At 38.6% G+C, this 23,810-nt stretch overlaps 1 protein-coding gene across 1 annotated transcript in view; it reads right to left on the bottom strand.

Moving 5' to 3' along the window:
* The window catches only part of ANKRD10 (ankyrin repeat domain 10), a 37,139-nt gene extending 17,556 nt beyond the window's left edge, over positions 1 to 19,583 (bottom strand). Inside the window, exons 1-3 of the mRNA XM_033051875.2 lie at positions 19,280 to 19,583; positions 13,295 to 13,447; positions 5,045 to 5,136 (exon numbers count right to left, since the gene is read on the bottom strand). Of these exons, the coding sequence (XP_032907766.1) occupies positions 5,045 to 5,136; positions 13,295 to 13,447; positions 19,280 to 19,480 (446 nt within the window). The 5' untranslated portion in view covers positions 19,481 to 19,583. The remainder of the gene's footprint in view (positions 1 to 5,044; positions 5,137 to 13,294; positions 13,448 to 19,279) is intronic.
* Positions 19,584 to 23,810: the final 4,227 nt, after the last annotated feature.

Here is a 23,810-nt window from a genome sequence, read left to right as displayed (position 1 = left end):
TTTCCAACTGATGTCAGTAATCATTGCTGTTATTCCACCCCCACTATGAATAATCTGCATTCAAACTGAACAGGAATTCAGTGGTACGAGTTTGTCTCAGCTTCCTGCAATTATTAGGAATGTCAGTAACTCTGAAAACTACATTTTTCCAGACTGGTTTACTCTAAGACTAAGTTTCTCTTATTTTTTATCAGTTACCCATACATACGCATTCTACTTTGGTATTTCCAAGTATTTTCTTCAGACTAAATCCAAATTACTGCTGTACTTCATAAGCTCCTACAAACCACTTCAAGTACTACTACAACCATAGCAACCAAACAGGAAACCAAACACGAAAGAAATTACCAAGCTTTCCTTGCAGTTTTTTGAAGGAGAATTAGTGTTTCACCACTGAAACGCACATGCCACTTCGAATTTGCCTTTCCATAAGGATTCATATAAAATGGGAAAGGCAGAATAAATTCCAATACATGTATCCCCTACACTAAAAAAAGTCACTTCAAGAATACTACAGTGATGGCCCTTAAAATGCTTGTTACACACAATTAAACAAGAACTGCCATATATTTTTCCTTAATTATACAGCAATGTCTAATAATGCAAGAACAGCAATTAATCCAGCAATTTAACTAGTATCTAGAGGCAATCAGGCAATCAAGTTTATAAAAAGAATGTGTATGAAGCGGTCTGAGTTTGGGAAGTACCAATTATACAGGCAATCATATACTAAGTAACAGATAAGAACATCTCTGTTGAAAAAGCACCTAAATCCAAATGATCAGTAAGATCCTGAAGCATCACTCTCAAGATGAGGTTAAATTAATGACTGTAGGAAAGTAGGATGTTGGTTCTTCTACACTGAATCTATGCTGTAACACAGCTTCTGAAGTAAAAAGGTGACATAGCCAAGGAACTTCACAAGTATGTCAACACCAGAAATGGACTGCAGTTCAATATTCAAAATTTGTTAAGTTAGCTAGGCAAGAAAAACAATCTTGCATTAAAAACCTGCAAGGAGTTCCTAAGATTTTAAGAAATCAAGAAGATATCCTTTAGCTATGTATTAAAGATTTCTGAAACCTGAGACCCTTCAAGAGAACAGGCCATGTAAGCTTCCCCTCCAGACTGAAAAGGAACTGATGGCTTGCACCACAAAGGAGTGGCCGACTTCTGTGTTGTCATGAAAACAACTCTTCTGTCTCTTCACTAGAGGTGACTGGTTTTCAGAAAGTCAAGAAATCTCAAAAGTAAAAAATGAGAAGAATAAAACAGATATCACAAGAGTGGTCACGTGAAACAGAAATACAAGAATTTCCCAAAGGATTAATCCAGCAGCACTAAAAAATCACTGCAGACAGATTCCTGTTACGAAGGATGGAGAGCAGTTGTGAGGAAGAAAAAAGACATTAATGTTGCCTTTTTAAACAACACAATGCAGCTGGTGACACACGAACTTGAAAAAATAAAGTAAGTCTCTGTCAAGGAATGAGAATAAAGGTCTTGCTGAAAAATTCAGTATCAGCGATAGGACATTTCTGGCATTGAATTTACATACTCAGATGAATGCCAGACAGCTTAACAAGAAAGTGGCTGAAGTGTCTGCCTAAACCAGATCAACATCACAGCATGAATCTGTCATCTGGTGGAAACAGATGTACTGGTTTATTTATCCCAGCACTTCTCCTACTCAAACCTTGAGACCACAGCATATATTAAACCAGAAAGGAAATTATCTCTTTGGGGTCTCACAACATTCCATCACGGTATACAACCCAAATTTACCCACAACCTGAAGATTTCTGCCAGGCAAATAAAACGTTTTTCTACAATAGTATTCAAATTATAATGATCAATAAAGCCTTTGAGCAAGCAAGAACTTGTGTTCAGTTGGATGGGTGCATACCAAGCCACACCCTATTCCACAAGTTACACCTCTCTATCCCAGGATAATATAGTGTTTGAAACTTCCTTCTAAGCTCTAAATCAAGACACTAAGAAATACACAACTTCTTAAATGACAGCTGCAGAAGAATTTTTATTCAGAAATAAGTGGACATAATGCACAAGTGCACCACATGCAAATGGACGTAAGACAAGTCAGAATAATCAACACTTGCATCTGCTGCTTTTTTTTGATTCAACGGAGTCCTGTGTTTACAGTTGAATTTTGTGTTTTTATATATGCTGTGATACAATCTATATAACTACATTAAAACACAGCATTTACATAAAAGAGAAAAACAGCAAAACAAAACATGGCACCAAGAAGGCTTTTCCTCCATAAAGAGCTGTGGACACTTGTCTGTCACAATAAATAATACACAATTAACCATACATAAATTGCATCAATATGCCTTGTAGTGAAAATCCAGCAGTAATTATGGATACTTTAAAAGGTACTATCCACATTAAAAAGTCAGTTACACAGCAAACCTTTTCACTCATATGAGGACATTGTGACCACCTGCTTCCCCCTCTTCAAGGGTCCATGAATACCATAGTTAGTGGAGCAACCATTTTTATGGCTGTAGGACATACTGTGCACAGAATATGCTTCAGCTAAAATGAGAAGGTAAATACCACAAAAAAAATCAAAATATTTTCACTAGGGTACAATTATTATTTTTTAATATTATTAAAAATTTACACAGGAATAGAGACCCAAATTCTCTCTCATCAATTAGGAAAACAATGCAACAGCTTAATGAGATTTACAGACCGCAACATCCTGTCTTTCTCTGTAAAAGCAATACACTAACAAGCCTGAAATACAGTAAACTAGAAAAATTCAAGTGAGGCTATTTTATTAAAACTAAAACTCTTACTCTTATCCTTAACTTGACTATTATCAATATTCTTTGTCTTCCAATGTAACCAAAGGAGGGAATCAAGTAGAAATGTGGTAAACACTGATAACAAGATTTCTCTAGTCCAAGTTATTTAATTTTAACAGTAGTAGCCCAATAATCCCTCATTAACAAAAAATACATTTTTTGCAATATTACATTACTGGTTACTAGTGTTTGTGTAATAATGAAATCTTAGCATCCCTGTTCTGCTTGCTATAGAAAACTAGGGATGATGGCATTCTGGACATATATTGTAAATGTCAGGTAAAAGTAGCATATTTGACTATTTGCTGTCACAAGGGGTATTTCATTCATCATTATGAAACTAGACTTCAATACTGTTCACTATACTAAGAGATTTTAAAAAAATAGCCCCAAAATTGATTAGAAGAGTAAAAATAAAAAGCACTTATTCATCATCAGTACAGATCAGCAGTTTAATTCTAATTACTGCTCAGTTCTGTATTTCATAAAATTCTTGCCTTGGTCTTATACAGTCAATCATCATTTCAGTTAATATATACAAATTAAAACTCAAATATATGACTAAAATCCCTCTCCTTCTACTAAAGCCATAAAATAAAGGAGTCAAAACTTTCAGGGCACCTACATTTTCAAGTTTTTACAAAAACCAGGAAATCTACATAACCATTAATCGGGGCCAGCTTTCAAAACTAGACAACGCAAAATCAATCAGTGTCAAAAGCATGTACATGGATTTAGCCTAATTTAACATACTGAACTTGGAAACTGGAATCTAAGGACAAAAAATTCCTCACCCCTACGAGAAAATAGCTAACTGCCTCCCTTGGGTGACAGGGCTGAGTGCTTATTCTCTAACTGACTAAATCTGGATTGCTTCACAAGCCTTTTGCAGTTGCATCCCTGATTTTACCATTCCCATGATAGGACCTGATGTTTAATCACCTATAAAACCTGTGACAAGTCTACTGAAACATAGATGGAATTCAAAGTTAGAAAACTGAGAATTCACATTATTTCCTGTTCACTAAAACTCCTATAAACCTACACTGCTTCTGCTCCAAATAGCTTTGGTCAAAGACAGATATCACCCATTTCACATTGTTTATGCAGTTCCACAACTTTTCTTTTGGTTGGCTACTTTGTAAAAACCATAAGATTACATACTAATTGATGACGATAATTAAGGTTTGCTCAATTCCACAGTAAATTTAATTCCAAGTTTACCTTAAAAATATCCAAAAGTGAGTGAAAAATGGAAAATTATACATTTACGACTGATTTAATGTGCTTCTCAATAACTGAGACAGCTTATTTCATTTTTCTATTAGGAAATTTCTTCATACAAAGCAATTAGTTCACTACTATTAACTTAAAGGGTAATATATTTCCTGAATATGCTATGACACCACTAAAAGAGTTAAATTTTATGGTAGATTTATCAAGGCAGCATTACAAAAACAGTAAGATGGAAACCAAAGGGTAAAACAAGAAATTAACTACATGATTCTTATTTCACTTACAACTTCAAAATTTCATAGTACAGGTTAAAATACAGTAACTAGTTACCATTTAAGATAATAAAGCTAGTTCTAATTAAAACAAATTGCTAAAGTATTGGTATTATTTATAAGCCATAGAGCTTATACTCAACATTTCTAGGTGAATACTGCATCCATTTTGTCCATGCTGTAAGTTGCAAAAGTTTGTGAGCTTTTCTGAATGTTTTTGCAGTACATAAACCTTTAAAGAAAAAAGTTAACAGGGCAAATACACAATACACTAACAAACAGTAATAAACTAATGGGAAAGTGTGTGAATTGCTGTTTTGCACATAATGTTGCTTTTGCATTGTTTTCTATATTTATTCACCAGTGCAAGGTGTAGACTTCTTGTAAAAAATAACTACCTGCTGAATAAAGTGTACAGCTTGGGGTCATCTGACAGAAGCACAATAAATATTTTACTGTATCAGACGTACGTGCAACACTAATGTAGCACAATGGTATTAAGGAAAATGAACTTTATTGCTAGACATGCAAAATATCTTAGGCTTCATTACAGTTGAACATGTCTAGCTGTCATTATTATTTTGATCATGTGTCTGCCGTTTTGACTTTTCTTTCTGAAATTAGTATCTATGTTTACCAATCTAAGTTAGTCAGCTACACACACAACAAACAACAACAACAAAAAAATACCTCACTTACTCTATTTGCGCACCATGAGCCACAAGGGCACTTATGGAATCCATACTACCAGACCGTGCTGCTTTATGAATAGGAGTTTCACCAACATAATCCTGTAAAGACAAACTACATTTTGTCAAGCATAATCTTTCTAAAAATTAAAATACTATTATTACATTACTCACTTGAATTAAAATAGCAGATACACAAAAGCAGCATTTATTATTAGGTAGCAAATACATCAGGTACTTTATCATTACTTTAAAGTCTGCAGTTGGCTGTCATGTACATTAGACTTCTAGCAAGAAGTAATGCTAAGGATGTTTAACTCACAAGATAAGCCTTCTCCGATAGCTCACCAATCAGCAGGCTCAACAAAAGTGGGTAACCCTCCCAATATATACCACATAACACATTATTCTAACACCTTCACTTCCTGGCACTTTTGCTGCCCAATACACTGGACTGTGCAAGCCCTCTTGAACCCAGGAGCAGCAAGGCTGAGCCTGTGGGACTGTGCTGCTTTCAGATCTTGCTGACACACTGACTCAGTCCTTGGGTGTTGCACCATCAGCACTTGGCAGGAGAGGAGCACACACGCAGAGCTCTACTGTAACAGAGGTATGCCCAGTGTTCACAGGACAGGCCAGATCTCTCCCAACACATACACATTGATTCACATCCAATATACTTTTCTGATTTTCTTCATCAATTTGTATTTCATTGTTATTAACCAGCACATCCAATCATTTAATTCTTTTGCATAACGTGCAGACATACTGGGGATAGAGAACTGCTTTTCCGGCAACTCCTTCCCATTAACTGTCTCACAGGTAATGGAGGATCTACAACAATTTTACAAATCCAAGCAAGCAGCAGGTAAATTCATGATCTACAGGCTGCAGAGGAAATTCAGTACTTGCAATTAATCATCAGTTTTAAGAACTGCAGAGAAGAATCTGCAATGAAACACTGCCTCAGAGTAGCAAGTAAATGTTGTTACTGTTTGTTAATGAGATTAATCCTCAACACTTTCACAGTGTAGCAAGAATTTGTTTTTTTTCCCCCCTTTGCTTTCTTCCCCCTTCTCTTTGTCTCCAAACTTTTGACAGACTTCACTAGTCTGTTCCAGATATTAAAGATATTCTAAATGTATGTGCCCAGTTCAGCTCCCCTGTTCCTTTTATTAAATTATCCATACTAGCTATTAAATTAACACAGCACTTTTACTGGTTCACCAGTGTTGACACACAACAGTGTACATGCCTAACTCCACAGTACTGGTTGCCTGATTGCATTTTAGCTCTACTTGAAACGTAAATATATGCAAAATATGATCATACTACCTAGAAGCTACTGTCTTAAATTGTCTGCCAAGCTTTTGAGAAATTTAATCCTATTTTTTAGACCATTTAAGTATAACTTGAAAATGAATTCTGGATTATGAGGTATGTATTCTCAATTTTCTACTTGACAATTTTATTTCTAACAAGCTAGAAATTACCAGAGCTTAAGACATATATTCAGCCAAATAGTGAACTACCTACCACACCCAGCAGGGAACAACAACGTCACCAAAGTTTACTTTCTTATAAACTACGGAAAATTGTTGAGGTTGACAAAGTTTGGACACAGAAAAGAGCAAAAAATACTTTAGAGATTAGAAAAGGGCTATACAGCCCTTATTCCAAAGTGGATATCTGCAGCTGATGGATAGAAGACTGCTTTCCAATGAAGTTTATGCAATTTTTCCTCTTTATAATGTCCCCTGAAGTAACAGGAAGAAAGGTAAGTTTAAGAGAGGATACAGTTTTTTAAACTGTCATTCACAGAAATTTATTTGACACTAAATTATCCAGAAAAAAATTTCTTTGTGTAATAAATTTTCCAATCATAGAAGCTGTCTTCAATTCATCATTCTGTTATGGTTTCCTCCCCTCCCCTGCTTCATTAAAGTGGTGGAAGTATAGAAAGAAGGTGATTTGGCTCTTTTGGTCAGCATTAGTATCTACAAGCCCAACCCTAAGTTAAAAGATGATCACTCAGTATGAAGTTCAGTTCAGGGTTAGCTTGCCATGCATAGGACAGAGGTAACAAAATCTCCCCCAGCCCCATAAACCTGGCACACTACCCAAGGTAAGACTGAGAGAACTGAATTATGACATTGCTGTGAGGAAATACAAAAAGGATGAGAGAAGACCTTTGCAAAAGGACTCCCCAGCACTGCATTAGAAGAATGAGCTAAGCTTATAGCAACTACCACTTCCATCAACAAACAGAAAATAGTATTTCAGCAGAAAACCATGTATCTAAAGATAAGGAATTAAAAACATACTTTAAAAATTACATAAAACAGAGATTTAGATTTTCATAGCAGTCCTTTTAATTACAGCACCCAAATTTCATTCATCACTACTATTATGCTGCTTCGAAATTCTTGTAAGGGGCCAAATATACTTGCACCGAAAACGCTTTCCTAGTTCTCCTCAGAAGTTCTCTCTAGATTGTAAACTAGACTAAATGGAAAATATATATATATATCCCACTGAAAGATGGCTTTTAAATTTACTTATTTTCCAATGCATCCAAAACCATGTATATAAAAGAAAACAGAAGTACTCTGTATGAGTCTCAGAACTATTATTTTGATTTAACAACTGGAATGGATGTGACCAAAAAGGAAAACAAAGTAACAGTTTTTTCCAAGAAGTTTCTGAGAGCAATTCAGGGTCTAATCTGTCAGCACATTCTTATGTTTCTCTTATTAGTTATGTGAAGCAAAACAAACTATTTGATTTCGAGAAGCTCTATAAATTCCTGACTATCTCTGATTACACCTCATAATCCTTTAAATTGGTCACATTCCCCATCTGTGCTTGAGTCTGATACAATTCCTTTTGTAATAGTATTTCAGGAAGGGAAGCATCAATGACTTGTACTGCCCTTTCACAACTAGAGCAGAACTTGCCCCTCTGTTGCAACACTGCACCAACAGCCCAAACTTGTCTCACATTCTAAAGGATGCATTATCAATAAATTAGTAGGAACTCTAATTAAAGTTTCATTACTTTAGTATTCAAGATAATACATTTGATTGTTTCTGTGGCTACTAAATATTTTGTGTATAGCATTCATGAAGAAATGGCAAAAAGAATTCGTGAAGCATCAGAGACATTTAGTTTTTGCAACTCACTGCTGAACGCCTTCCTCCTTCCCCTTGGAAAGGATGGTTACCCTTTCACACAGCCAAGGGCAGTTTTCTCTAGCTTGGGATGAGGACTAGATTACCTTTGACTTCTATTTCATTTTACTGAATAAACATCTAGCTTCCTTCCTTATTCTCTTTTTACTGATGAAGAGTCTTTTGCCTTTTTTAGCTTTAATCAGTAGATCTATCTCAGTTTAGCTCATCAGTTTCTAGTTCCTCACTCTGCAGTTTAACCTCAAAAGACATTTCCCTACTTATTAAATACTTTTCTCAAACTCTCTTCCCAGGCCTCTTTCATGTATGGGTATTTTTTCAATTCAGTCTAAAGCCATTTTTTACTTCATTTTTCCTCTTTCTGTCTTTTTGGGACTCAAATTCTGTTGGCTTGAGGATGGTCCAGTTGAATTCAGAGCACGTTTCCCATTTTGTTCTCCGAATTCCAAGTCCCTGGATATGATTAAATTGATTTCACTCACTGGTACCTTGACATTTCTTCCATTTATAAAAAGAAAACAAAACGAACTAAATCAAAACAAAAGAACAAAAATGCAAAACAAAAGAACGCTCTAAAACCAAAACAACCCACCCAACCAAAACCAACTTAGCTGCAGGAATTTTTTTTTTTTTAATAAAAAGCTCCCACACACATCTACACTGAAAGCTTTCAACTATGTACACTGATTTGGATGGGATAGAGTTAACTTTCTTCAGAGTACCTGGTAAGATGTTTCAGATTTGTACACCAATGCTAGGAGTGGGCTGGGAGGTGGCACAACTGGGACCACTGACCCAAATGGACCAGAGGATTATCCCACACCTTATCATCCTGCTCAGCTAGTAAAACTGGGGCTGTCATTGCTCCAGCACTGGCTGGGCATCAGTCAGGTGGTAGTGCGCAACAAATCTTTTTGGGTTGTGCAGTGAGATTTTCAAAAACATTTTATCACTTGATTTTCTTGGATTTCTTCTTGTTTCCTTTCGGACCTGTTAACCTGTCTTTATTTCAACCCATGAATTCTCCATCAGAATCCTTTTGATTCTCCCCCTCACCTCAGGGGGTGGGGGGAATAAGGAAGCAGCGGTGGGTGCTTAGGTATCCACTGGGGTGAAACCTCAACACTGTGCAAGTACTTCTAAAATACTTCTAGTAGTGATATCTGACTAAGACACAAAAGCCCTTACTTGATAAGAAATACAAATTAACTCCATTCCTCAACTGACTGAATTTCAATGATCTATCAGATAATCACAATTCCAAACACTACTCATTTCTTACATTTCTTAAAACAAGTAACCTACTCTTTCTGAAGCTAGGAAGTAGAAACTAAAGAACACTGAGTACTTTTCCTCCTTTGCTAAAAAGGTTTTTGAGTGCAAATAAGAACTTTAATAAGAATCTTTTTATCTGTACTTAAACCTAATTGTTCTCTAAAATAAAAACTGTAATACATCAAAAGATTGTTTTCTTCCTCTCCACCAAGGATATCAGCCTATTTACAGTTCTTGCTCCTATGGGTAGCCTAACTCTCCTAAAACTATCTGCCACCACTCCCATGTGGTAACTGACTGTACGAATATTAAGTTGCATCCCCTGTAAGGGTGAAGTATTTCTTTTCCCTTCTCTTTATGACAGGCCACACAACACTTTTTTCAGCCAATCAACAAAGACAACATACAATAGAAATATTTAATAGGCTGAGGCTAGAGGGAAAAATATATTTAAATAAAGTCAACGGTTTTCTAAATCAGAAACAACTCATTATTATCTCATGCTAATATGTACAAGAGCCCAGAATCAATCTGTGTTGTGACAAGGATAAAACAGGAAAAAAACCTCAGGAAAAGTAGCAGGATAATTGCTTTGCACTGTTACAGTGAACTAGAGCAGGCAGGCAGCCAAATGCAGGTCCTGAGTTACATCACTAACAACTATTAGCAGGCACAGCCCGCTGAGGGGAAAAAAAAAGAAAAATCAGAAACAATAGAACATTCTCTTAGATTCACTGCTGGATAGAAACAGACAAACCATTGCTTGGCACTTCAGATTTCCTCCTGTGCATTTTTATATGGTGATCCTGGGAGTAGAGAACTGCCTGCTGATCAGACACAGATGTGATTCTAGCCAGCACATACAGTTATATAAGATGGCTGGGCACCCCAGGATACACTCACAGAATTTATTTGGGGAGCAAAGTACAGTTGGGACAAGCAGTTTTCAGCATTTGTCCTTCATTGCTGCTGCCTGAGAAGCATCCTGGGCAACTCACCAGCAATGAGATAAGACATTTTTAAGTTTTCCTAAATTTAAGGGCAGGCAGCATGAGCTACAATACAATACCTCAGGGCAGATATGAGAAAGCATGCACGCAAATTCTACTGAGTACCAGAGGTTTACGGTAAAACTGAGAGACTCAGGTGGATTCCTTTTCAGAAGCTATCCTTTTCTTTTTCCAGAAGTGAAGGGTTAGTCTGTAGCCAATGACCAGAAGTCAGTTTGGAAGGAAAAGTTTACTAGTTTAAATATCAAGCATTCCCAGATCTTTCTCAGCATGTGTTTTGTATCCAGTGTCCATGGAACACTTGTCCTCACACAGGCATTAGCCAGTGACTATGTCTGTTTGGAGTACAGCATCAGTCAGCGAGCTGGAAGGAATAAACAAAATACACATCAGGAAATAGTGCTCCAAAAGCTCTAAAGTGTGGGTGGAAGCCCTAAATGATCACTTAAAAGTGCTTGCAAGTTAAATAAGGAAATTGAGATCATTTAAGGAGTTCAAATCAAACAAGAATAGTAGAATTTGACTGCAATTCAATAAACAGCTGAGGAAACTGGGGATAGCAAAGCATGCACTGTGCTTTACATAGCCATGTATGAAACATTCCAACTATCTGTGGGATGAGTTTTCTGCTTTACTTTTCACCAAGGCACACTGCCTAGCTTTCAGTGGTCGTGCATGTGTAAACACTGTGACTGACAAGTTGCATCCTATAAACTTTGGAGACTTTTTTGTTTCTACTACCACTTTAATTAACCAGAGGTACCTTATTTTATCACTGAACTGTCTAAAATACCTCTGGTCATATGCTCAATTAGTATTGTGTGGGGACAAAAATAAATTGTTACTACATTCAAGTGTAACTTGAACCTACCATTGACGACATACAAGGCACCCCCAGTGTCAGCACTCAGTACCCATCTCTCTTGTGTCTGTGGCCTGTCATTGCCTAAGTCTGCCCTACAACTCTATAGGATGCTATCATCACTATCTGAAAACTTGACAATGTGGAGAACCATCTACTCTGGCAAGAAGGCATCAACATACAGACTCCTGAGTCACTGGCTTGCCTTAGTAACTTCTTTAAATTGGAATGAGTCTCCCACCCATTTTAAACTATATATTATACTGCCTTCTACTTTCTTTTACAGTCATCTGCATGTTGCCCTCAGCCCATGGAGAGATTACTCCACACTCTTCTCTTCTTCTGGGAGCTAGCTGCTACTTTCTTCTTTGCTACAACCTCACTCACTACATGGGATTTTTTCCCCCTCATCATGTTCCAGGACATCAAGCTTGTTCTTCAATTCCAATTCAACCTCACTGGTCAGTTCTTCTCTTTATCCTCATAGCTGGAAACTTTCATTCTTCTCATTCATTCACTTTCACTCATTCTTCTCTTCTCATTTAGCAGTTATTTGTACATCTTTATTCTGTGCATGCCATGTTTCCTCTCTAATCACCGTCTCTTTACATTCTTACCTGGTCTCCAGATGCATTTATAGTTCTTGTATTTTCTCTTCTGAAGATTCTACCACTATGCAGCAATAACTTATTGCATAAGTTACTTTTGTCAGGTATCAAGGAGAAGATGCGATCTATAGCCTCTGCATCCAGCCACCTTCATTGTTTCTACAATGCTCCTGGTGTCTCACAGCTGTTCTCAATGCACCAGACTTCTTTTCTGAAAACTCAACACAAACTTCCCCATTTCTTATTTTTGCATAGCTTAAAAAAAAAAAAGAACCAAACTCTAGAAATGCAAATGCTTAAGTTCTTCAGCAGACTTAGCTTAATTCTACTGCATATAAAATGCAGTCTGGCCCTTAGATATTTTAAGAAAAGTATGATGCAAGATTTAACAGGCCAGACATTTTATGGATGCTGTACTATATCACAGCTTTAGTATTAATGCTGTAGTATTAATTGCTCTCATAGAATATTATTAAAAATACTTTTGATTACCATTAAAAAGGATGTTATGTATGCCAGTATACATAACAGATTCATTCAGTACTTCAAACATTTTCTTCAAAATCATGATAGTTTTTAACCGTTGATTCTGTTACTGTACCAGAGTACAACAGCAGTTTGCAGGAATTTTGCTATATTAATGCACTCTCTGCTACCAAATAAATTACATACTCACGTAAAACTAATGAAAATTATAGTAAAAAAAAGCAAAAGAAATTTTTAAAATCACCCAGTCATTCTTTGTTAGTAAAGGACATGTTTCTGGTCTATTTTCAGAAAGCTACTAGAAAAGCTTTAAAAATAATCTAGAAGAAAAACAACATAAAACCAGATGCACATTAAAATAAATCAAGGCAGCCCCTACTAGTTAGATGTATGATTAAATCATGAAGCACCACAAAGGTCTCATGGTTCTGTAGGTAATGGTAAATTTTTCAAGTCTCAGCATATTTAATAAGTATTATGTTCCTCGCTAGTTTTTTTCTAGCCCCTACAGCAGCACTACAATATCAAGAGTATTTGCTAATGCTGCCAATACCAAGGCAACATTACCATTTTGTTCAAGAAGCAGCAAGATGTCAACTCCTAAAACAAATAGCCTCCAAATCTCTAGAGGCTTAAAGGACATTTATTAGTCCTATCTCTCCCAAAATGTAAGATGTCTAACTGATCATTAAGTCAGTCATTTCACTTCAGCTGATGTCAAAAATAAACTATCTGTATGTTAATATAAGAATCATACATGTCATAAAAAGGGATCGAGACACTTCTTGCAAAACTATATGCATAGGTGAAATACACATTAATCCATACCTGTTTGTTTATGTTGGCCCCCACTTGAATCAACCAATTCAGGCACTGTGGATGTCCTCCAAAAGCAGCAATGTGGGCTGGTGTTTGAGCAAAACGTGTGGTACTGGCATTTACAGAAGCTCCAGCTCTTACTAACTGCATTAGGCACTCCAGCTTTAAAGACACGAGGGAAAATAAAACCAAAAATGTTATACAGATGTGCTGTGACAATTAGCATGTGCTAAATGAATACATAAAACCTAGAAGAGCTAAACTTACTAGTAAGACTACATGAATGAACAACAAGACAGAATATGAGATTTAGGATTTCCTCCCTCCTCCTTCATTCCTTCCTCATTTAATCAAAGACCACACCTGAGAAGTACTTAATTCTCACCTCCAAAAATGAATTTCACCTTTAATTTCAGAAAAGAGGACAAGAGGACATAAACACTTCAATCCTGACTACAAGAGATATTCAGTTCACTTTTGTTAAGAGGGTGGAAAAGGAGAGAAAAAAAAAAAAAAGAGGGGGGTGGGGAGAGAGAGTGTTCTGATCCAGCAAACACGATACTAACCAGATATTATTACATAATATTTGCCAAAACAAAAAAGTGTTGTTAGGAGATACTGAGATGTTGGACTCGTACTCTCAGGAGAGTTTAGAGGAAGCTGTACCAGAAAAACAAAAGACTTTTCATTTCTTTGATGTATTCCTGGAGTGACCGAAGATTAGTCAAGAAAACTAACACTTATCATATATAATATATTAAATCTATACAAGGAATAAATTAACTATACCATTTTCTTGTTATTTCATATAAGAAACTGTTGAAAACAAAACAGTCTGCATGTTTGTGGCATCACAAAGATAATAAAAGCCTTTTTTGTTTTAAAAATTGTAGTATTTTATCAAACTATATTCTGTCCTTTCTTTCCTAACATACTAACCAGAAGTGTCAGATAACCAGATACTATTTTTAAAGGTTCATAACTTCTCATTTGTAGAAACCAGGCAAACCACAGCTACAATGACCTCACCTTTCAAAAATAGTCAAAACAACACTTCTTTCCTGTCACACAGTAACACTGTCTTGTTGATAGGAAAAGGAACTCACTATGCTGAAATAAACAGTTTAGTCTAGGCATCCACTTACTGTGGGTAGAAAACAAATACCAAATACCACTGCACACAAATGCATCAGCAAAACAAAGACCCTTACACTGGTTCAGGCATTGGTTCATATAAAACAAATCTGTGGGTGTCTCAGTGTATCACAACTAAAGAAAACATCAGCCACACCACAGCTGTGGAATAGTCTGTCCATAAAGGAACAATTAAAAAGCTGAATGTGGGTTGGCAGCTTGACTCAGATAGAAGCATCAACATCAGGACTGTAACATTGTTCTCTGTGCTGTATGTCAGTTTTTCTTTCTCCCTCTCTCAATCTGTAAATCCCTGATCTTGCTGAATTACACACAGGAGATAAAAGTACCAACCATTGTAAAGAAGTATTCTATATTAGTTTTCCAAATACGTTGTGAACTTCATTTGTTTCCTTCCCTCATATAATTCAAACAAACCATATCCTTTGGAATATACAGAAGTAATTGTTTTGGACTGTAATGGAGTTAAGGCTGGACACAGCCTTACCACGAACTCCCTAACTGCATGAGGTAAGGATGAGGATAACTGCATACTAATGAATCTAGCTCCACAAACATCAACATTGCCGAATACAAAGTACCTTCTCAAAAAGAAAACAAGTACTTTTGTTGGAAAAAAAAAAATCACATCAAATAACCAATGTAAGTAAATTCATAACTTCAACACTAGACTATTGAACTATACATTTTGTATTTGCCAATATAAGATTTTCCTTGGTGTTCACATGTTAGCACCCGTAATACTGCAGTCAATCTTCAGCAATTATTAATTAAATTGTTACAGTGCAATTATTAGTAAATCACGTGATGGAAAACACCCCTCCAGCTACACCAAGAGGTTCATCTGTGGTAACTGAAGGCAAAAATAAATTTCAGCCAGTTTTTCAAACAATAGACTTTATTAATAGAGTTAATTTGAAAACACTTCCAGACAAGCATTACAACTTCAGGAAAGAATAATATTTCCTGCACAGGCACCGGGCTGAAAGAACTCCTTAATTAGACAGGCATTACAGTCCATCAACTAAAAAGGGAAAAACACAGAAACTGATTCACCAGTACTATCCTGCACTATTTAAATTTAAGATGGCCACACACCATGATTACCCATGCAACTTTTTAAACATTGGTTTTTACTTTTTTTTTTACTCTGACTTCAGAGTCATAGGGCTTTAACAATGAATACAGTATTTTGTCCCATTAAAAGCTTGAGTATGGATCTTCTGTATCATGGCTGCCAGAAAAATCTGCTTCTTCCAACACTGTGGAAGAACGAGATGAATTACATCCATGAACAGAAAAAGTCAACATGACAAAAGACAATACCTCACCTGATAATTTATGCTTGCAATTAGGATACACAAGTCCACTTTCAGTAAATAATCTAAATTTAATACAGTGGATATTTTCCAACCTAAAGCAGAGGTTAAATTGATTTAGTGAAGAAAGACAGGCCTCCACATAGTCCAAACACTGACAAAATGCCAAGCAAGATACAGGCATTTTTTTATCTCTACCACTTTTGTTCCAAAAGAAACAACATATTTACTACTATTTTGCTTCCTATAATGTAAACAGTCAAATGACAAAAAACAAAAGCAGAAGAGCACAAGCAAATAGATGTGGTCAGAGAAAATTTAATTGCAAGTGATTGAAAGAAAAATTAAAGTTAGTCCAACACAAAGTGAATTAAAATTAAGACCAAAATAATTTTTTTTATGCAAGCTCTGTATTTTCTGCCTGTCTGGTAGCTTTCTTAGACTGTTAATACTTTTACTTTCTGACCTATCTTCTCAGAAATCTATGGAATACCAGTGTAATTTAGGACACCATATAATTAACTCCAATTAAGATACAGGAACTTTAATGGGAATTCATTCACATCTCAGGAGACAATCACTTTTCTGCAGTCAGGGAGTGCCCTGAATACACAAATTCCACCACAGGTACTCAACAAAGCAAGTAAATTTGCACTTGCTACTATCTCTAAAAGGCAGTCCAAGCTGTCATTAAATGCCCAGATAGTACAACTAGAAACACAAGCTGCAATATCCATCACCTCTAATAGACTTTGATGGTATTTTAAATATTACCTGTAAACTGTCAAAGTATGTTTTAGAATAAGTTGTTCAAGAACTCTATGTTTTCGTTTATAATTTTAAGAGACCCCATATTTTTACTGGCCCTGTTACACCAATATTCCCCCCTCCCCATAAGCCACCTTTCTTCTTTCACATATTCATTTATAACCAACTTGACCGTTGCTGCTACTTCCTTCCTGAAGAATATCTACAACTGCATGCAAGAATGTAGCTCTACAGAGCTTTACTGTAAAATTCTTCTGCACTACCCTTTGATGCAGGGAGAACCATCTTCCATGTTCAACCTGTGCCACAGGCAGAGTGCAAGAAAACTCTTTGAAGTTCACCAAACCAGGACTCCTGCTGTGTGCGCAGGCACACATGTGTACATGTATGAACTGGCTTAGATTTCATTGCTTACATGTAGTTCCAGAGAAGAACTAATTCAGTTTTGTCTTTTCAGCCTCTGCAGAGCTGCAGTGAGAACCAACACATGTCTGGTGGACCACGGTACTAACTGGCCCTCTATCAGACAGACAGACATGAAGTTCTGTTATCACATAGTTTCTTCCAGGAAAAGAAAAAAACAAACAAGTGAAAAATCCCACAAAATCTAGAAAAACAAAGAATTTAAGAGAAAGAGACCTGTTCAGTAACTCTTAATGAACACTTGAAAACGGTAGTAACTTTGAGAAACAGAATAATTTTCCATTTTATTTTGATGAATGTGAATTTGGGAAACAAAAGAGCCATAAATATGAATGTACGACAGGCATTGAGCAGCACTTGTGCTGGCAACACTCTGTTACCGGTGAAAGGTATAAATGTAACCATGCCACACAAACATAAACCCAGTCGGGTTTGGGATCTAATTACGCTACTTTAACTTTTTCAAAGTGTCATGCAGTCCTCCACTCTGAGAAAGGAACACAACTAGACTATAAAGTATGTAGATAACTTCCATAAATTGCTGCCTAGGTCTGATTGCTTTAAGGAAAAAAAACCATATACACAAAATTATATAAAATCCATTTATAGCCTATATCACCTCTGCAAGTCTCATTTCATCTGTCAGATTCCCCCCAATATTCAACACCAGCACCCATCAAATTTTGCCCATACCTAAGAATGAATACAGCAAATAGAAACACAACATGTTGCAGGCTGACTTGTTCCCTTTGTCTGCAGTTTCTGCAAGAGTCTCTTCCAACAGAAACTGGAATGCACACAAAAGCTCACTCAGCCTAGGATGGTTAGCAGAAAACTGGAGATGCTTAAAAGAAAAAACAACACATACACTATCCAAAAATCTACATCCAGTAATCCAATAACCGCTATCTTGCAAAAGCAAGACTGCCAGAAGCTCATACTGAAAAGAAATTATGACAAGACAGAGAAAAGAAACAGAAGACTGTAAGGCCAATTAGCATCTTTGTATTTTCTGCAAGCGTACTTCACAAGGAAAATAAAGGCACTCCACTTTTTTCGGAGTGCAGGTTATTAGCTTCTTTCAGAACAGGTAGAAGACTGTTCTACATTTTGGGTTTTGTGGTTTTAGGGCTTTTTGTTTTATTTTGTTTTAGGACTGGAAGACTACTTATCTAACTAAAAGAAGCAACTACAGATAAGATCACATAATGTATAGAAATCATCTCCCTACGGTCCTTTTATAAACCATGACAACTGCCTAAATACATCAATCTTCCTCCTCTGGCACACAACCAATAAGCAAATAGAAGTATATGGGAAATGGGAGGGAGAACAAGAACAAAAGCCCCTCGAATTCTGAACTCAGACAAATCAATGAGGAGAAAGAATCCAGATCGCAACCCTCCAGGCTGGAATTCTGCATAGTCTGAGACACTTACTGCATCAGAAACGCATGTACAAAAATCGAGAAATTAGAATACCACTCCTTATTAGATGCGAAGTTAGCGTAGCTACTTATATTTCGGTCTTTTCTGCAATGCAACGACGCCAGTGCAGAAAATTCCATACATATGAACCAACCGCAATTTATTTTTCCCACTGAAGGCAAAAGAGGAGTGCCTTACAGGCACAACAAGCACCTTCTGCCCAAACTCCTAAGGAGGCGGTTGTCATAACACGGGCACCACAACACAGCGGTCTCCAGGTGCGGAGCCTGAGCACGACACGGATGGCGACCAGAGCGCGCAGACAAAGCGCGGAGCGAGCCGGGAGGGAGGGCAGGAGGATCAGCCGGCAGGGCAGAAGGATCAGCCGAGGGCGGGGAAGCGGTCGCGGTGCCTCCAGCCCGCAAGGCCGGCGTCCGCCGAGGGTGTCCGGAGGCGATCGGCTGCTCCTCGCCATCCGCTGCTGTGCCGGCGGCCCGGGCGCCGTTTGGCGGCCCGAGCGCGGGGCCGCCGCTGTCACCCGGGGAAGCGGCCGGGAGGGAGAGGGGCGGCTGCCGCCGGCAGCGGGGGTGGGATGAGTGATGCCGAGACGGCAGGTGCCGCCAGCCCCGTGACCTGCGCCACCCACGCTTCGCTGACCGCGGGGACAGGAACGGAGCCAAGCGCCACGGCTGCCCGCTCCCGTCCCGCCCGATTCCCTGAGGAGCGGCAGGAGGCGGTGAGGAAAGGGGGGGGGAGGGGGCGGCGGCGCCTCCCGGCACAGCGCGCGCTAGGGGCAAAGATGGCGCCGCGTTGCGCGCGAGCGGGAATCGCGCCCTCCTTCCCCTTCTCCTTCCCGTACCCACCCCCGCTCCCGCCGCCGGCCGAGCCCGGCCAGGCCCCACCTTGCCGAAGTGCGCGGCCCAGTGGATGGGCGTCCAGCCATAGAAGGAATCCTCGGCCGCCAGGTCGGAGCGGGGCGAGCTCTGGAGCAGCGCGCACAGGGCGGGCAGGTCCCCATCGCGGCAGGCGCGGTGCAGGGGGAAGCGCAGGGTCAGCAGCTCCTCGCTGGAGAAGCCCGCCTCGGGGCCAGCTCCCAGCGACATGGCGAACGGGAGAGCGGTGAGAAGGAATGGGGGAGGGAGAAGGGGAAAAAGGAGCGGGCAGGCGCGCGCTGCCCGGGCGGGAAGCGGCGGCGACTGCGGCTGGCGCGCGCGGCCCCGGCACAAAGGGAGCGGGGCGGGGCTGCGCGCGACGCTCCGCCCTCCGGGGGCGGGGCCAGGCGGCCCTCAGGGAACCCAGAGCGGGGCGGCGCGCGGCGCCCCCTCCTTCCATCCATCCCTCCCGTCCTTGCTCCTTCCTCCTCCTTCCTTCGGCTGTCCCTCCTTCCCTCTCCCCATCTCTCCGCCTTTCCTCGTTCCCACCCTCCCTTCCCTCTGTCTCTGTCTCTCACTCCCTTTCCTTCCCTCACCCTTTCATCGTCTTTTTCCATCTCGTTCCCTCTCCCTGTTTCTCCCCCCCTCCTCCTTCTCTCGCGCCCCGCCCTTTCCCCTTTTCCTCCATTCCGCTCTCCTCTCTCCCTCTCCTCGCTCCGTGCCCGATTTTCCGTTGTGGAGGCGGCAGAGCCGCTCTCTCCGCCGCCGCCCTGGGCCGGTGTGGCCGCAGGGGCCGGGACGGGGCGGGAGCGCTTTGTTCTCCTCCGGCGCCGCGGTGACAGCGCCGGCCCGTGTGTGTGTGTGTGTCTGTGTCTGTGTGCGTGTGTCTCTGTGTATGTGTGTCTCTGTGTGTATGTGTGTGTCTGTCTGTGTGTCTCTGTGTATATGTGTGTGCATGTGTGTGCCCGCAAGGAAGAGGTGCCGGCGGCACCGGCTGTCGTGGTGTTTGCTCCCGTCCAACACGGACGTGCCTCAGGACTCGGAGATCACCATGGGTTTGTGCTTCTCAGTGGGTTGCGAACCAAAGGATAGCCCTGTCAGTGTCTGGTTAAAATGACAATGCCAGATTTTAAATTGCAACCAGAAACCGGTCCTTGAGTAACGGCTCCGCAGAATTTTTAAGGAATTTCTGTTGGTTGCTCCTGATTGTTTTCTGTCCAAAGTATTTGTGAACGACTTTTTCTGACACTAGTAAAATTTAATTGATTATATTGAAGAGTACAAGTGTTTAAATTTAGTACACTCGCCTGTCCCTAAAAATCATGGAATCACAGAAGCATAGAATGGTTTTGATTGGAAGGGACCATGGGCTGGGACGCCTTTCACTAGACCGGGTTGCTCAGATCTCCATCCAATCCGGCCTTGAACACTTCAAGGGGCATCCACAGCTTCTCTAGGTGTCAAGGAGTATTCCTTTTTCAGTACACATTATTAAGGAATGCAAGCCAGGAATTGTATTCTGACGCAAAGAAGGTACAAATAAATTTATGTTAGAAGTGTCAAGAGACCCAGGCATTTAAAAGGCTTTTCTTTAACATCAGGCTAAATTGATCACTAAGATACTGTGAAATATCTTTTTCTTAATATGAGGCTTCTGACTTCTCAGAAATAATGATTCTGTAGGCATTCCTCACATTTATTTGACTTCTTTGCATTTTGGCATATATAAAGCTGTGTGTGTACAGTATCCGGTGTTCAGAGAGTTCCAGCATAAAGAAAAACACCTGCACACAGAAGGAACAGCACCTTGGCTTATAGCCCAGCATGAAATGTCCCTCTGACATACGCATCCCATGGCAAGTACTCTTTTTGCACATATGTAAAATCTTAGAAAAGGAATTGGACAGCCAGCATGTGGGGCAATTTTTTAGCCTTCAAGAAGGTGATTAAGGAATTCATTCATTGTGGAAAGGCACGATGTGATAAAGAGTGGGTGTTTGATTGGATTGTACTGCTCTCGTGTAGAGAAGGTCCTTTCCAGAAAGCTGTTGCAACAGAAAACTGGAGATTTGGCTTAAGATTTTCATTAAAATATCACAAGGATGGCCTGAGCTAGGAAACCATGGACTTAGGCTGTAAAAATCATAGCAAAATGAAACACCTTTTCTGCGTTCTCAAAGCCTTGTTTTGATCTGCACAATCAAGTAATAACATACAGCTTTCTGTCTTTAGGACTAGAAGCACAAGTCTGGTATCAACATATTTAAATTTTTAAAAAATAATTAACTTGAAATGTGACTGTATTTTTAATAGCTGTATGAAGTCAGAATATGAAGATGGAAATCATGCTTTCAGAAACTTTTGTTTTAGCCTTAGCTATCTTTTTTATTTGAACTGTAAAGACTTATTTAATTCTTTTTAATCTGCAAAATGGAAATAATAAAATCCTGTCCTGAGTGGTGGTAAAAAACTCAATTGATCAAAGTACTTTGAGGTAAAAAACATAGCACTGGGATATGAATATACAGACAAGGCATTTCAGCATGAGGCATTACTGCAGCTAATATTTGTATCCCCTATATGTTATTATATATTCACCAAAATAAAATATGGCTTCAGCTTCTAGAATGCTGCCAAGTTTTATAGATGTCAGAATAATGTGCAAAGGAAGATGGATTACTAATCAGCCCTTTTATAGATGGTGACACTGAAGCACGGGAAAGCTAAATGCTTTGGCCAGGGGAGGGAGTACTTTCAGCTACAGCAACTTTCAGTTCAGTCCCTTATCCTTTGCCTTACAAAAACGTCCATTTTATGGTGGACCTGGCCTTTGTTGTCAAAGCTCTGAAAGTTCATCATTCTATATGCACTTCTGATCCTGGGTTATGGGGATTTTTTTCACAAGTAGAGCTAGGCAGATGCTAACACTTTGTATCTCCATGCCTTGTTTGGGGATTAAATAATGCAGATCATATATGATGGAGCAACTGAAAGAAAAAAAAAAAAGAAAGAAAAAAAGACAAATGAAAACAAACCAAAACAAACTAAATCAAACAAAAACAAACCACGCAAAACCCAAAAAGAAACAAGGAAAAAGCCAAACCAAAACAAAAACCCCCAACCTATACCACAGCTTATGTCACAAAAATGGACCTTACCGAAATGTTTGGTATTAAAGAACACTGTTCCCCAGGTTGAAAAAAAGCATTGTTTATTATACTGTAGTGTTTAAGCACTGACATAATTGTTCACATATTGTTTATTACTATCATAAAAGACAATAAATGTAGAGAACGTAGTGAAGAGGAACAAAAATTAAAGATTCCTGACCTTGATAAGATTAATATTCAAGATTTGCATGTGGTTTTTATCTCGTGCAGGGATATAGAAGCTGCCACACCAAACAAAGACAGGGGTCTGGCTAGTTCCCTCATGGACAGTGACTTCGTTTACCTGCTAGTAGTTCCTACAAGGTAGACAACTACCACTACATTTCTTTTGTGAAGGGGGAAGGAGAATGCAGAGAGGGGAAGAGGTTTTGACAGTGCTGTGCAGGAATTCAGCATGTGGAAATGAATTCTGGTATATCTTGTTTCATTACTAAATTCTTTGTTATGAGGTCAATCTTTTTTATTTCCATGCTAGTGATCTACACCAAAAGTTCCAAAATAGCACAGCGCAGTGCTCTCTATATGAGACTGATTCCTTAATCAGTCTGTAGTTGGCACATGACTTGTGAAATCACATTTGTCTCTCTATTTTTTGAAATGTGAATCATTATCCAGATGAATGTAAAAGCATGTATGTTTTGATATTCTGCATTTCTTTTGACTTCCTTAAAATATTTTGGCAATAGATTTTATAAGTTAATTAAATACAATAGAAATAAAATCTTTAACTACTGTCATATCTTGTGAAACTGAGGAGATGGAAATTCTGAGTTTTTAAACATTGCATTTCAATTACATTTTAATTTATTCTTTTGTACTTTTCTGTCATTATTGTGGCTGGATTTTGTATAGAACAATACATATCTTAAATGGATTTTCAACAATCTTACTGTGCAAAAAATCAGATACATAAAATATTAATCTGTTTTGTGATTCTAACTTCTGTCTAGATGATAGATTCAGTTTCCTTGACCTGCTATTATGGTCTATTTGCACATAGAATAATCAAAGAAATAAACAGTCATAGGTTAAACTGTGATTTACAAACTTTTATGAAAAAAGGGGCACAGTAATATGTAACATTTTAGGTTCTTTGCATTTTCTGTTTTATAAAAAGACTTTAGCGTTTAATATGCTTTTTACACTGAAATCTTTACGTAGTATTGTAAATATGGTATTACTTATTAAAAAATACATTCTTGATTTTTAAAATTACTCAGAGTTCACCTGCTAAACTTAGTAGAACACATTTTTGTATATATGAAAAAAATTAGTTATTTGCAGTCCTATTTGCATTAATTTCATCCATAGTTCTATTCTTGGTCTTTTAAGGGAAGTGAGAAGCTTTGTTTGTGTTTCTGTCAGATCAAGGAGGTAGACTTCATGTTTTG

This window comes from Catharus ustulatus, chromosome 2 (assembly GCF_009819885.2).
Source record: "Catharus ustulatus isolate bCatUst1 chromosome 2, bCatUst1.pri.v2, whole genome shotgun sequence".
Lineage (NCBI taxonomy): Eukaryota > Metazoa > Chordata > Aves > Passeriformes > Turdidae > Catharus > Catharus ustulatus.
This window is presented reverse-complemented; position numbering and strand designations above follow the sequence as displayed.